The 12,872-nt window shown below is 50.3% G+C and overlaps 6 protein-coding genes across 6 annotated transcripts; 4 read left to right on the top strand and 2 right to left on the bottom strand.

Moving 5' to 3' along the window:
• Window positions 1-228: 228 nt before the first annotated feature.
• An08g09220 (uncharacterized protein) lies at window positions 229-1,901 on the top strand (the record flags this gene model as incomplete). The annotated part of the gene is made up of 2 exons (XM_059749287.1): window positions 229-1,326; window positions 1,437-1,901. 2 exons carry the CDS (start codon window positions 229-231, stop codon window positions 1,899-1,901), a joined length of 1,563 nt encoding a protein of 520 aa, XP_059606195.1.
• A 267-nt stretch (window positions 1,902-2,168) lies between these two features.
• On the bottom strand, window positions 2,169-3,239 carry An08g09210 (uncharacterized protein; the record flags this gene model as incomplete). The annotated part of the gene is made up of 1 exon (XM_001392995.1): window positions 2,169-3,239. The coding sequence occupies one exon, from the start codon at window positions 3,237-3,239 to the stop codon at window positions 2,169-2,171; it is 1,071 nt and encodes a 356-aa protein (XP_001393032.1).
• A 77-nt stretch (window positions 3,240-3,316) lies between these two features.
• An08g09200 (hypothetical protein) lies at window positions 3,317-3,620 on the top strand (the record flags this gene model as incomplete). The annotated part of the gene is made up of 2 exons (XM_059749286.1): window positions 3,317-3,466; window positions 3,568-3,620. Coding segments are annotated over 2 exons (203 nt in total), but the record flags the coding sequence as incomplete, so codon positions are not given.
• A 994-nt stretch (window positions 3,621-4,614) lies between these two features.
• On the top strand, window positions 4,615-6,627 carry An08g09190 (uncharacterized protein; the record flags this gene model as incomplete). The annotated part of the gene is made up of 3 exons (XM_059749285.1): window positions 4,615-4,993; window positions 5,057-5,415; window positions 5,476-6,627. The coding sequence occupies 3 exons, from the start codon at window positions 4,615-4,617 to the stop codon at window positions 6,625-6,627; spliced, it is 1,890 nt and encodes a 629-aa protein (XP_059606193.1).
• Window positions 6,628-7,878: 1,251 nt separating this feature from the next.
• An08g09180 (uncharacterized protein) lies at window positions 7,879-8,670 on the top strand (the record flags this gene model as incomplete). Its single annotated transcript, XM_001392992.1, has 1 exon — window positions 7,879-8,670. One exon carries the CDS (start codon window positions 7,879-7,881, stop codon window positions 8,668-8,670), a length of 792 nt encoding a protein of 263 aa, XP_001393029.1.
• Window positions 8,671-9,126: 456 nt separating this feature from the next.
• An08g09170 (uncharacterized protein) lies at window positions 9,127-12,716 on the bottom strand (the record flags this gene model as incomplete). Its single annotated transcript, XM_059749284.1, has 3 exons — window positions 9,127-10,080; window positions 10,220-12,585; window positions 12,692-12,716. The coding sequence occupies 3 exons, from the start codon at window positions 12,714-12,716 to the stop codon at window positions 9,127-9,129; spliced, it is 3,345 nt and encodes a 1,114-aa protein (XP_059606192.1).
• Between the last annotated feature and the right edge of the window lie 156 nt (window positions 12,717-12,872).

The following is a 12,872-nucleotide window of genomic DNA, read 5'->3' as shown; positions in this document are numbered from 1 at the left end:
TTGGCGGTATAACTAACGTTGTCACTCGTAACCGTTCGTTTCAGAACTTCGGCCAGCAAAATCTCACACCATATGGTTTCGAGCAACCTACTCTTCAGCAAATAACATTTCTGTCTGAGGATCAGGTATCTAATAACTGTGTTTCGGCAAATTAGAGAATCTCATTACAACGTCTTACTTCGCATCTCTATCTGGCAAAATCCAGGGCCGAATGGCTGTACTGAAAGCATGGAAGTTCTCGCTCGGAAGGAGTGCAACCCGCGCAGCAGCTTCCGCTCGTTCAAGTCTGTCTCCCGAACAGGAGACTTACCTGTGTCGTTCCTGGAAAAAGAGTTGTTAATCAACGACCTACTCTCCGCGTCCTCCCCGGCGTTGAACATACTCTTCGCGACCCAGTTTCACACAACTATCAACCCGGCCATGCTAGACCAGGCTTTCAGAGAATCTGTTCAGGAGTGCGAAGTCTTCCTCTCGCGCTACAAGCAAGTCCAGGGGAAATTCATCAGAAACCTCGTCTATACCCCGTCTTCCCTTCGCCACTTTTCGACAAATGAGCTATCTATTGACGAATTCCTGCATGCTGCCCGGAACTACCAGTTTGACCTCGCCAACGAACAGCCCGTACAAGCCCTTCTGTACCAGCATTCCCCTACAGAATCCACTCTCGTGATCCTAATGTCCCACCTAGTCGGCGATGCCATCACGATGAATGGGTTCCTCAACAGTCTCGCCGCCCGCTTCCACGCCATGTCCAGACAAGAACTCACCGACCCAGGTTGCTTTTGGGCTGATCTCCGACATACATACACCTACATAGACTGGACCGCATGGTCCACCACTCAGGAGCACGTCTCAGCGGAGGCCTTAGTCTTCTGGAAAACCTATCTCGACCACCCGCCCCTTCAAACTGGTCTGAACCAGTCCCGTCGACCAAGGTCCTACACCGGCGGGTTTGAGTCCTGGACCCTCCCGCGCGACCTCTCCAAATCCCTCCTCCACGCCTGCACCGACCTATTCGTGAGCCCGCATCAACTCATGCTCACTGCTGTCGCGCTTGCCACGCAAGCCCTCCGACCCAGTCAGGACATCGTCATGATGGCCCCGTACTCCCTACGCACGAAACCCCTGACCGAGGATCTTGCCGGTTGTCTGCTAGACCGTGTACCAATTCGCGTCAAGTGGGACCGAACCCAATCGCTACTTGAGCTTCTGCGAGCTGTCCAGCAGTCCTCGCAAGCGGCAATCGCTCACGCTGTTCCCTACCCCTCTCTGTGCAAGGGCCTGCACCTTTCCCCGACCCTCACAGAGCTCCTTGCGGAGATCATGGTGACGTTCCAGCCTCCGGCCACCAACAAGGCTGGATGTTCCTTCGGCCAGCCGTTTTCCCTCCGTCCGTCTGCCGCCAAGTTCCCCATCGTGTTCGATTTTTCCCACAGTCCCCAGATGAGCCAATCACCGTGGTTTTCGAGCACGACGACGCAATCCTCAGCGGTCAAGACGGCGAGGCTCTATTGTCGGCGTTCCAGCTGGTCTTGCAAATTATTGGCGATAATCAAACAGCCCACGAAATGGTGGAGACAGTGTGCCGTGAGGTGCGTACACCTGAGAAAAGACTCAATGGTCTGCTGGAAGATCAGGTGTCGGAGTCTTGTTCCGAGGGGTCGAACAATGAGTTCCATGAAGAAATCGTACGGAAGGTGTTTGCCACATGTCTTGGTGTGACGGTGGAGGATGTGGGCTCGCATACTTCGTTCGTTGATGAGATTGGGGGTTCTTCGGCTGATGCGGTCCATCTGGTGTGGTTGTTGAAGGAGAAAGGCGTAATTGGAGTGGATGTGCGGCAGGTGTTGTTGGCGAAGACGCCCGCAGCGCTCGGGAGGATGGTGAGGTCTATTAAATAGCTCGTGTTGTATGAGTGGATACCTCCTCAGCAACTCCTGCTCGCCCTTCTGGTTGGTACAGGAGTTATAATAAATACTTTTATAAATCCTACCTTACCAAACAATAGGAAATGTCGTGATTAAATCTGGCTTTTTCTAATCATGTATTCATTGTTATAGCATTGCCACTGGACGGCTGGACCCCTGTCTCTGAAACACGGACTAATAGTTTGACAAATCGGGAAGACTATAGGAACGAAACAGTTCACAAGGAACAAAATGCATCACCTAAGTAATAAGCATACAATCCCCGAACATATCAAACTCATAATCACCCTTCTCCTGAATTTCCTTGTAGCTTCTCATAACAAAGTCGGTCCCCGCGAAAGCAGCCGTAAGCACAATATGACTAGACCGCGGACGATGCAAATTGGTAAGCAGCACATCCACAGCATTGAACTCAAATCCCGGGTAGATATAGAGATCGGTCCATCCATGCTGGGGCTTGATGGTACCCTTGCGTCCGGTCTCACGGGTAATGGTCTCCAGCGTCCGCATAACAGTCGTGCCAACAGCAATGACACGACGACCTTCGCTTCTTGCTCGATTCAGCTGCGCTGAAGTCCTTTCGCTGACCTCGTAATACTCCGATCGCACCTTGTGTTTTTCAATCTCCTCGACGCTGATGTGCCGAACGGACAGAATCTCAGTCGCCCCCACATGCAGAGTGATGTAGGCGATCTCAACACCCTTGGCGGAGATTTCAGCGAGGAGCTCATGAGAGAAATGCAGTCCAGCCGAAGGGATCTCGAGAGAACCGGGCTTTTTGGCATACACAGAGCGGTAAGCATCGGGCTTTTCTTTCCAGTAAGTAGGGTTCAAATGGATGTTTTCGTCGAGCCGGGCTCCGTATTGATCGAGGGTTGGGAGGAGCAGCTCAGTTGGGGTGAACTGGACCTTCCACAGCTTATCGGGCTGCTGGTCAAGGAGCGTGCATTTGAGCTTCTCCTCATCCAGCGAGGTCAGGGTTTGGGCTCGTTTGAACGTGACCTCGGGCTTCTTGAGCTCAACGATGGTGGTGCCGTCTGGCTCGTGACCGTAGACGGTCAGTTGCAGGGAGTCCTTGTTGCCATGCTCAAACCACAGCGTGTTTGACAGCATGTAGCTATCGTTCAGCACGAGGAGGTCTCCGGGGCGGAAGTATTCTCCAATGCTGGAGAATATAGCATGATCGATTTTAGAGCTTTCGCGATCTAAGACAATCATCTTTCCGCTATCACGGGTTTTGCCGCGAAGCTCAACAGGGTCATGGGGCATGACCTTGTAGTCAAGATCGAACTCGAATTCAGCAGTCTTCATAGTGATAATAAAAGCAAGTAGGTAGTTTAGATAGCTATGATATGAAGATATCCAATATATTTGCAGAAAATAGCAGCATGACTAGGAAGGCGTTTGTGCCCTTTTATCTCCCATCCCTGCTAGGAGTGCAACATTACTCGCACATTGGAGGCCGAAGGGCATGCAACTGTAAGATGCCCCAAGAGATGGATAGAGATTATCTCGCTATGCAACATTACTCGTACATCGTACATCGGAACATATGCGGGGGAGATTGTATGTGTTGCTTCATCCCATCAAGACCCATAAAGCAATCAAGAACAGGTGACGCTATTGCCACACCGGCCAGGCTTCCTCCACACCAGCCTTCGCTCATGCCACACCCTTTGCCTACTCTGGGAGGTAAGGCATGGGGTTTAAATATATTTAATCCTTTGAACTATCCTAATAGACCAAATTCCTGCCCAAGATCCCAATTCTAATGTCCAAGGCTGATGTGGAAGAAGCCTGGCCGGTGTGGCAATAGCGTCTCCTGTTATTGATTGCTTTATGGGTCTTGATAGGATGGAGCAATACTACACATACACGGGCGGCACTCTGTAATCCGAAACCAGGCATGTAATGCTGCTTCAATTGCACCCAGGATGATGTTTGCTGCAGGCCGGCCCTGCCCTGATATCATCGGTGTGGCCTGCCATGTACAGTCTGGAGGTAAGTGCTTGTAGCTCACGTTGAAGGTTCTGTTGATGCATCTTACTTAACAAGTCATATACACATCATCCTTGGTTCAAAACGGGAACTAAACCGGCTGCGGGTATCATACAAATTGCACTGGCGAATAATAAATGTCCGCGGAGAATTTCTGGAATGCGAACCATGAATCATTCCGGCAGTGTCACTGGAATCCTGGACATCCCTCTTCAATCCCCGCATCTAGTCTGCTCATGTCGAGTTTTTCGGTGACTCTGTCATCGCAGGTGGAAACTCTGGAAAACTAGGCTGCTTCTGAATGTCACTGTATCCGATCAGAATACGCTTCTGTGGGTTCTACGACCAGCCATGGCCTTCTCGACCACAGTCATGAGGCGCACATCCCAGCATGCTACTGTAACATCCATAAAGACGAGCTGTACATTCAAATAAGAGAGGCAATACCAGCCCACATACAAACTGTTACATGCCCATTACTGACATCAGGTTACTTTCACCTCGATAAGGGTTTCATTATAGCTATGTGAAGCATCAGTGGGAGGGAAAAGTTCAAGGGGTGCCCGAAAAAGGTATCCATTCATAGATTTCGGGGACGCACAGCTGCTGCAGCTTCCCAGAAAGTCCCTTCTTCTCAAGTCCACTAGCTTTTACAGTCTAGACAGGAACCTTGTGAATTATTCTTATCATGTCCTCAGTCAAAACAGCTGCAAGGGATTCATTGATACTGCCCCTTGGGCTTCCGCACCACCGAGCCACCACAGACAAATACGATATCGATTCCAACGACAATGGGAAACCTTTAGCTGACGAGCAGCATAATACCAAAAAATGTCTTCTTGTAAATGGCCACCAACAAGCCAATTCCAGCTCTCCGTTCATCTCAGAACGTCCTATCGATCAGCCCCGGCCACTGAAGCTCATCTACATCGGTGCAGGCATTTCAGGGATTGTCGCTGCCATTCAGTTTTTGAAGGCTGTACCTCACTTGGAACTGACTATTTACGAGAAAAATCCCGAACTAGGAGGGACATGGTTCGAGAACAGATACCCTGGCTGCGCATGTGGTAAGCCTAGCAAGACCTCAGCTAATAAGTTAGCAACCCATTACTGATTTATTGTACGAATAGATGTACCATCCCACACTTACCAGCTAAGTTTCGAGTCGTGGACTGAATGGAGCCACTTCTTCTCCGGATCAGAAGAGATTCTCGAATACTGGAAACGTGTTGCCCAGAAGTACAATGTTCGGAAGCATATACGGTTCAACCGGCGATGCGTCGAAGCACGCTGGCACGATACTAGGAGCTTATGGACTGTTCAGGTTCAAGATGTACTTACTGGGAATATTTTCGAGGACTCAGCTGACGTGTTGATGATTGGAACTGGCCTGCTGAACGAGTGGAAGTGGCCTTCGATTTCTGGTCTGCAATCCTTCAAGGGACAGCTTCTGCACAGCGCTAGCTGGGACGAAAGCTGTGATCTTAAGGTGAGTAAAATAAGACACTTCCTTGTATACCCATAGTTTTGCTAAAATCTCGGACTATAGGGAAAGAATATAGCCGTAATCGGCTCAGGAAGCACCGCAGTCCAGATAGTACCCGCAATTATCGACAAAGTCAAGTCCATGGATCACTATGTCCGTGGAGGGACATGGATATCCAACCAACATGGCAGCCCCCACCTTGCTGCGCGAACAAACAATCAAGCTATGAATTTCCGATATACAGAAAAAGAGAAAGAAGAATGGCGGAACGATCCATCATCATATCTCAAATACCGCAAGGAACTAGAGCTTGAGATTCAGAGCCAATTCGCCATTTCCCAACGGGATAGCGATGTTCAGAAGACTGCGACAGCAAAGCTCCGAGCAGGCATGCGGGATAGACTAAAATCGAAACCAGAACTACTGGACCTCCTACTACCCGATTTCCCTCCGCTTTGCAACCGATTGACTCCCGCTCCTGGGTATCTGGAGGCGCTAGTGTCACCGAAAGTCAATGTCATCGGTTCACCAATTACCCGTATTGATGAAGCTGGTATCATCACTGCAGATGGAAAACACCGCCCCGTGGACGCGATCATTTGCGCAACCGGCTTCGAAAAGAACCTAGGGGGCAACTTCCCTGTCATAGGCTGTGATGGCAGCAGCCTACGTGACAGATACGCCAGTCGGCCAGAGACATACCTAGGTCTTTGCACAGATGGATTCCCCAATTTCTTTCAGTCCCTGGGACCCAACTCTTTCCAGGGCGCAGGGAACCTGCTCATCATGATAGAGCGCACGCATGCGTACGTCGCACAGATCTTATCGCGAATGGCGTATGGCAATGTCGGGCAGGTAGAGCCAAAGCGAAGGCAGGTTCTGAATTTTACTAATTACGCTGAGAAGTATTTTGAGCGGACGGTCTACAGCTCCGAATGCAACAGTTGGTACAAGTCGCCTCCACCCGGTGCGACAACTCTGCAACAGCGTAAAAAGGGTCGGGTTACTGCTCTTTGGCCTGGAAGCAGCCTTCACGCTATCAAGGCACTTGAACATGTGAGGTGGGAGGACTTTGAGACCACAGCATACGATGGTAATGAGTTTGGATGGTTTGGAAATGGTTGGGCGGAGGTGGAGAATTCTTCGGAGAGAGGCAATCCGGATGCAATGGCCTGGTATCTGAACAAGGCATTTTTTCTTGATGCTAGTTCCTAGTTACATGATGTGAAATAGCCCTTTATTTCAGGAGCAGTTCAAACAAAAGTTTTGGTCTCAATTTCTACGTAGACAGAATTGAACAATGTCTTATTGTCGGAATCAACCCACTGGCTTCATCACAAAAGCCGAGGGGTACAGGAAAGATGTTTGTAACACGGCATATATTATAGGTATAAATAGACAGACATGAATATTTATTGCGGCGGATCGGCCATTTCTCCACACGTTCCTATGCTTCGCTTTCACCACTAGCGATGTTCCGCTTCCTACTTCCAAGCCATCTCTACTGCCGGGGCTGACCGTTCTACTGACCGCTAAAAGCGGCAGAACCTAGTCGACCTCGCTGGAAAATTTGCGGATATAGACGGATATAAACGGATATAATTATTAGCAGCTCCCAAAAGACTAAGTCGGCATTCTGTATGTTGTTTTACCGCCTTGGGGTGGGGTGGCAGAATCTGATATCACGTAACTATGGGTGGCCTTGGTGACACAGCAGGATCTACCCAGCATGTTCAATATATACCCCCGCCATGACCCGTTGACATACATGCTTCTGGCCCTGGTAGGACAAAATTCAGGGTTGGGCTCAAACTGTCCAAGGAAGCATGTTTGAGGTCGTCTAAAACACGACCTTAATACTCATGTCTACATGTGCACCAGTGGTCACAATTGTGATACACTTACATACAAAGGTGGAGAGCGTAAGTATTGACCTACATATGTCTAAGGAACTCTTAGCTCCAGTGGGGCAGCCCCCACTAAGCCATTGTCGTCGGTTTGGTGGACATTGGACCTTTAGACCAAGCGGAATGGTGATGCTGTCCTTGAATATGTAGTATGTAGTGTGGCTGTATGTATTTCCAGTCCATTGTGTGTGTAAGTGTTCCTACAAGACCCTGCATTTAACTGCTTTAACTGCAAGCGGATATCGCCATGTAGAAGCTCACATTGCATTGTCTGGCTAGTGCTTATCATATCCCAACCCCACGACCTCACCTACCGTAAGCAACAATTACCCACTGAAGGCTTATAGGATGTATCTAGTGCCAGCCTCGTGAGAATTTTGCCCCTATTCCGGATCATACAAACGTTTTACGACCCAGTGATAAAGAACGATTCCAATTACAGACTAACTAATTGACTAAGTACTCATAACTATATAAACCGCAGTCATCAAGCAACAACCATCCAGTACTTCCCACTAACCTCCCCTCCTCCCACACACGCAAAGAAACCAAAAAAACCATGTCCACCACCACTACCATCCCCAAACCGACCATCGTCCTCATCCACGGAGCATGGCACACTCCAGCCAACTACACCCCCCTCATTACATCCCTCCAATCCCTCGGCTTCACCGTGCACTGCCCCCACCTCCCCAGCTGCACCAACACCCGCCCCCCACCAGCAACCTACGCCGACGATGTCTCCGTCGTCCGCAGCCTCGTCACCTCCCTTGTGGAAAAGGGCGAGCGCATCCTCATGCTCATGCACTCCTACGGCGGCGCCATCGGCACCGATGCCATCCAGGACCTTGACCTCCCCACCCGCGCATCCAACAACCTCCCCGGCGGGATAATCCACCTCCTCTACCTCTGCGCCTACATCCAACAACCCGGCCGCTCCATCTGGGATGTCGTCACCGAAGTAGGCATGACAGCCTTCTGGCCGCAGTTCGTCGAGAATGCAGACGACGGATCTACATTCCCCGTTGATCCGGTGCAGCTGTTCCTGGGTGATTGTGATGAGGCGCAGGTTGCTGAGGCGGTGAAGCACCTCGTAAGGAGTCCGCTGAGTGCGTTTCAGACGCCCGCGGTGGGGGATGCGTGGAGGAGAGTGCCGGTTACGTATGTGACTACGACGAAGGATTATTCTGTTCCGAGGGTTTATCAGGATTTGATGTTGAAGAGGGTGAAAGCGGAGGGGGTGGATGTTAGGGTCGTGGAGGTGGATACAGCGCATAGTGTGTTTGTTTCGAGGTTGGGGGATGTGGTGCGGATTGTTGAGGAGGCTGTGCGGGATGGGAGGCATGTTTGAGGGTGGTTAGGAGTTCAATTATAGGCGAAGAGCAGTTGGTTGTTGGGTAGGGGAAAAGCTAATGTTTGTTGATCTTTTGTATAACATTACTTGTACTAGTGGTAGTATAATGTGACGGGGGCCGATGGTAAATAAAATATATATATATCGCTAGATGCTAGTATTTTGGGCTTAATATATAAGACACCATGCAGGACCTTTGAGTATCGATATTATATGTATTGTAATCGAGACTCATCATGATGGGCAAAAATTGAGTACTAGTACTCTGGTCTTGTGCTTCAATATGTAAATCGCTTGCATGGCTAGCACCAAAATAGTGAACCCAGTTAAGCAGCTACTAATAAGACATTAGTAGTTGGAGTGATAGCAGTATCACAAGACATTCATTCTTGGCATTTATCCATTATGATACATAAGATAGAGGGCCTGCATTAACCGGGATTTGAGATTATACTACCTCTGCGTCTCATCCTCACTATCCTTATCCTCGGGCATAGCAATCGGCAATCCCGAATTTGAAGCAATCCTCTTCCGCTCCATCTCCACCGAAATCTCGTCCAGCTCATTCTCAATATCCAGATGAATCCGCAGCCCCTTCTCAACAAGCACGTTGTACACATGCCTGAGTTCATCGAATCCCATACCGTCACCCTTTCTACTATCTTGCGGATACTGCTCCCGGATCACATCCGCCCGGAGATGAGTAAACGCAAGCATAATAAGCTCCTTCGACCAGGGGCACGCGCGCATTCCGCGGTAGAAAACGTTCTTAGCCCGTTGAATGTCGTTACGAGACAGTTCAAAGAGTATGTAGAGTTTCCAGATGGTGATGCTAGAGTGGCCAGTAGAGGTGTTGGATCCTTGGTGGACGGTATCGCCGATGGCTTTTTCGAATGCAGCGCGGACAGAGTGCATCGTTGAGCCGGCGTAGGTGGGGCGGTTTAGTTCGGTGTATATGGAAAAGAGGTGTGTCGTTATGGGGACTGGGGCGGCTGTGAGACTGTCTGTGTTGGTGTTGATGCTAGTGATGTCTCGTATTGTGTCCCGGACGCGTTCTTCGATGCGAAACCGCGATTCGTTCCAGGCGAAAAGGGAGAGGAATATGGTGTTGTGGCGGGAAATTGATATGCTTTCAGATAAAAGGGAACGAATGTGTGAGGGTTTGTAGGTGCCGCTGGTGCGCATGTGGTGATAGAGAAGTCGGGCTCGGGATTGATGAAGGAGTTCGGTCGTGAAGCTTGCAAAGGACTTGGACTGGTCGGGTAGAGAAGCCAGCCTGGCAAATGCATTGTGATAGTAATCCAGGGGCCTGATTAGGTCGAGGGAGTTGGAGAGGTACGATAGAATAGCTAGGCAGTCTATGCACGACGTGAGGACGGTTGGCTTCTCGTTTGCAAGACCAATTTCCTGCGCTTCGGAAAGATACTGGAGGGAATGTTAGAGTTATGAAAGAGCGGAGAGCGTGTGCATCTGGTAAACTTACACTTTGTATCTTTAGTAGATTTGTCGGACTGAAGGAGGGGTGACTGGAAGCGTCGGAAAAGACCTTGAGATTGATGCTATTCTGAGGCATCGAAAGGAGGAGATGAGATGCTTGAGTTGCATTTCCAGCATCCAGAAGCTCCCAAATCCAGGTGCGCCATACCACAATACTGTCCACCCTGTCGCGATCAGGGAAAGACTTGCTCATAGAGAGGGAGGTCGCCCAGACATGATCGGCAGCTGCTTGATTGCCAAAGCGCCGCTCTATTAGAGCATAAGCATTGTAAAGTCTCAGGCTAGATGATCGCTTCTTGAGCAGCGCTTTCGCGAATTTCCTCGCATCTTTGCTTTTACACGCGAGTTCAAGAGCCAGACCATATTCCGCAAGGTCATCATTCTCCGGATTTGCTTCTATCAACGATCGGACGACCCTGCGGACCCACACAGGGTCGACGTGGGATTGTGAATTAGAAGTGGCGTCGCTCCAGGTTTTGAGGGCATAGAACCAATTAGTAGGGTCAGCGAACAAAGTATCTAGCGTAATGATGAAATTGTGATGAGGGAAAAGAACAGGGGATGTGACCGTGGGCTCAATGCCAGCAGCCACATCAGGGAGCCAGTCCGCAAGTGTTGTATAGAAACTGCTTGCAAATTCGTTCCTCACGAAGCCATCCCCATTCCAGCGACTCGTCGTACCCAAGTTCTCAACCGATGGAATTGGTGGGAGATGACAGTAATGGAAAAAGCTATTAATCAGCACTTCTGCTGGGGTTGCCTGCCAAGCCAGCGACAAAATCTCTTCAAGATCGGATGCGATGATGACTCGGTATGGATCATCTTCCTCCGAGTCATCAATACTGCGGGCTGGCAATCGAGCATTGACGGTTCGCTCCTTTTCGCAGGGTGCCCAAGACGCAAATACGGCGCCCGAGTTGAGTTGAAACCCAGGCTTCTCGCTATGATTGGCATTTTGCAGGACATTCTCATCGTTCTTCCACCCTTTAGCGCCCGCCTCGCCAACGCGGGAGACCTCCGACTCCCAGAACTCCAAGAAAGCTGGTATCACCTCTTCTGAGCTTTTGCTTCCGTCAAGCGAGTCAGGACGGTAGAACGTCAGCTCCAGAAGACCTTGCCAGAGAGCCGCAGCATGCTCCGTAAACCCAGCTTCCCGGATGAATAACGTCAGCCTAAGGAACAAATACAAGTGGACCCGGGTCTTCTCGGGTTTCTCCAGAGAAAACTTATTGAGTCTCAAACACTCCAGAAAGGTCGCAAAGCACCGCTCATACGTAAAACCCAGAAACTCGGTTTGACGGAAGTCAAGATATCGGATCCAAAGGCTGATGTACTCAGAATTTGACTTCAGTATCGTCTGCCACTGAGCAGACAGCTTCTTGGTGTCCCAAAGTTTTGCCCCTTCTTCGAGGAGGCCGAGTAGAAGGCGATCCTTTGCAGGGCTCGATCCGACCTTTTTCAATGCTTTTTCGTAGAGCGATAGCTTGATGTCGGCTAAGCCCATCTTTTCTGCGTACGTCAGAGAGCCAGATTCCCTCTCCGATCCTCGAAGGAGCGACTCCTGATGGTCGATAAGCGTGAGCCACGCGGAAATATCATCAGGGCTCTTTTCAACCTTCCTAAGTAATTCCGCATTGCGCTGCTTGATCTCCTGGTCGGGGTCACTCCGGCCATCCTCTCTATCCGAATCTGTACCGGATACGGCTTCAACATCACTGGGCAAGTCATCCTCTGGCTTTGCTTTCCCATGAATCGAACGATACGCGTGTTCTTCATCATCAGAGTCGACTTCTAACAAATCCAGGCGATTTCCTTTGCTGGACACACTCAAAGGAATATAGTCCAGTAACGTATCTGCGGCTGCATCCCCCAGCGACTCTGGCCGTATCCGAAGTAGCCGGGATCTACCCTTGTCTAGTCCTGCGAGGAGATTCTTCGCCTTTTTCTTTGACTTTCCCCCTTTGTGTTCGTTCGTGACGACCAACACGTCCTCGACAGCGCTTTCTCGGTCGATCTTGTAGCTGGAAGGCAAGCCCAAGACGTTGCCTCGACCGACGCGATAATATTGTGGAACGCTATATCTATGTAACGTGCCATATATCAAGTTGTAACGATCGCCCTTACTATCAATCACATACAAATCGGAGGCTTCGTCGGGAGGATGCTTCACGGTGCGGGTCCGGGTCGACGTAGATGGTCTGGGAGATTCGGAGGTGGGCTCCCGGCGGCGATGACTTCCTTCATTTCGAGAGGAACGATGCTCCCGGTGGCCCCTGCGACGCTCTCTGGACCTCGAGCGATCATGATGGCTTCTATGTCTTGATCGATGTCTCGAGCGGTGGCTAGACTTCTCCTCGCGGTCGGAGATGTCGCGACTGGGGCGCCCGGGCGGCCGATCAGCTTCGGGCGGAGGTGCTGGCCGAGGCTTGAAGCTGGCGAAGCGCGGGATGTTTTTCTTTTCCTAATGCAAAATTTGAATTAGCATGAGGCGAGTAGCTCAAGCACTTTATTCGATTGTAACATACCTGGGAGCCAGACGAATCCATGCTCCTGGAGAGATGAGGCCTGCCTTTGATGGGGAGCTTCAACCAAAGGCGGCGGCGATGGTAGGCTGGAAAAACTGGATCCCGCTTCCCGCACTTTTTTCCGGTTTGGTTCCAACGGCCTCAAAAAAAAGTTGCTCCGAGCCTTCGAGATCTCCA

Source organism: Aspergillus niger (assembly GCF_000002855.4).
Source record: "Aspergillus niger supercontig An08".
In the NCBI taxonomy this organism is placed as follows: domain Eukaryota; kingdom Fungi; phylum Ascomycota; class Eurotiomycetes; order Eurotiales; family Aspergillaceae; genus Aspergillus; species Aspergillus niger.
This window is presented reverse-complemented; position numbering and strand designations above follow the sequence as displayed.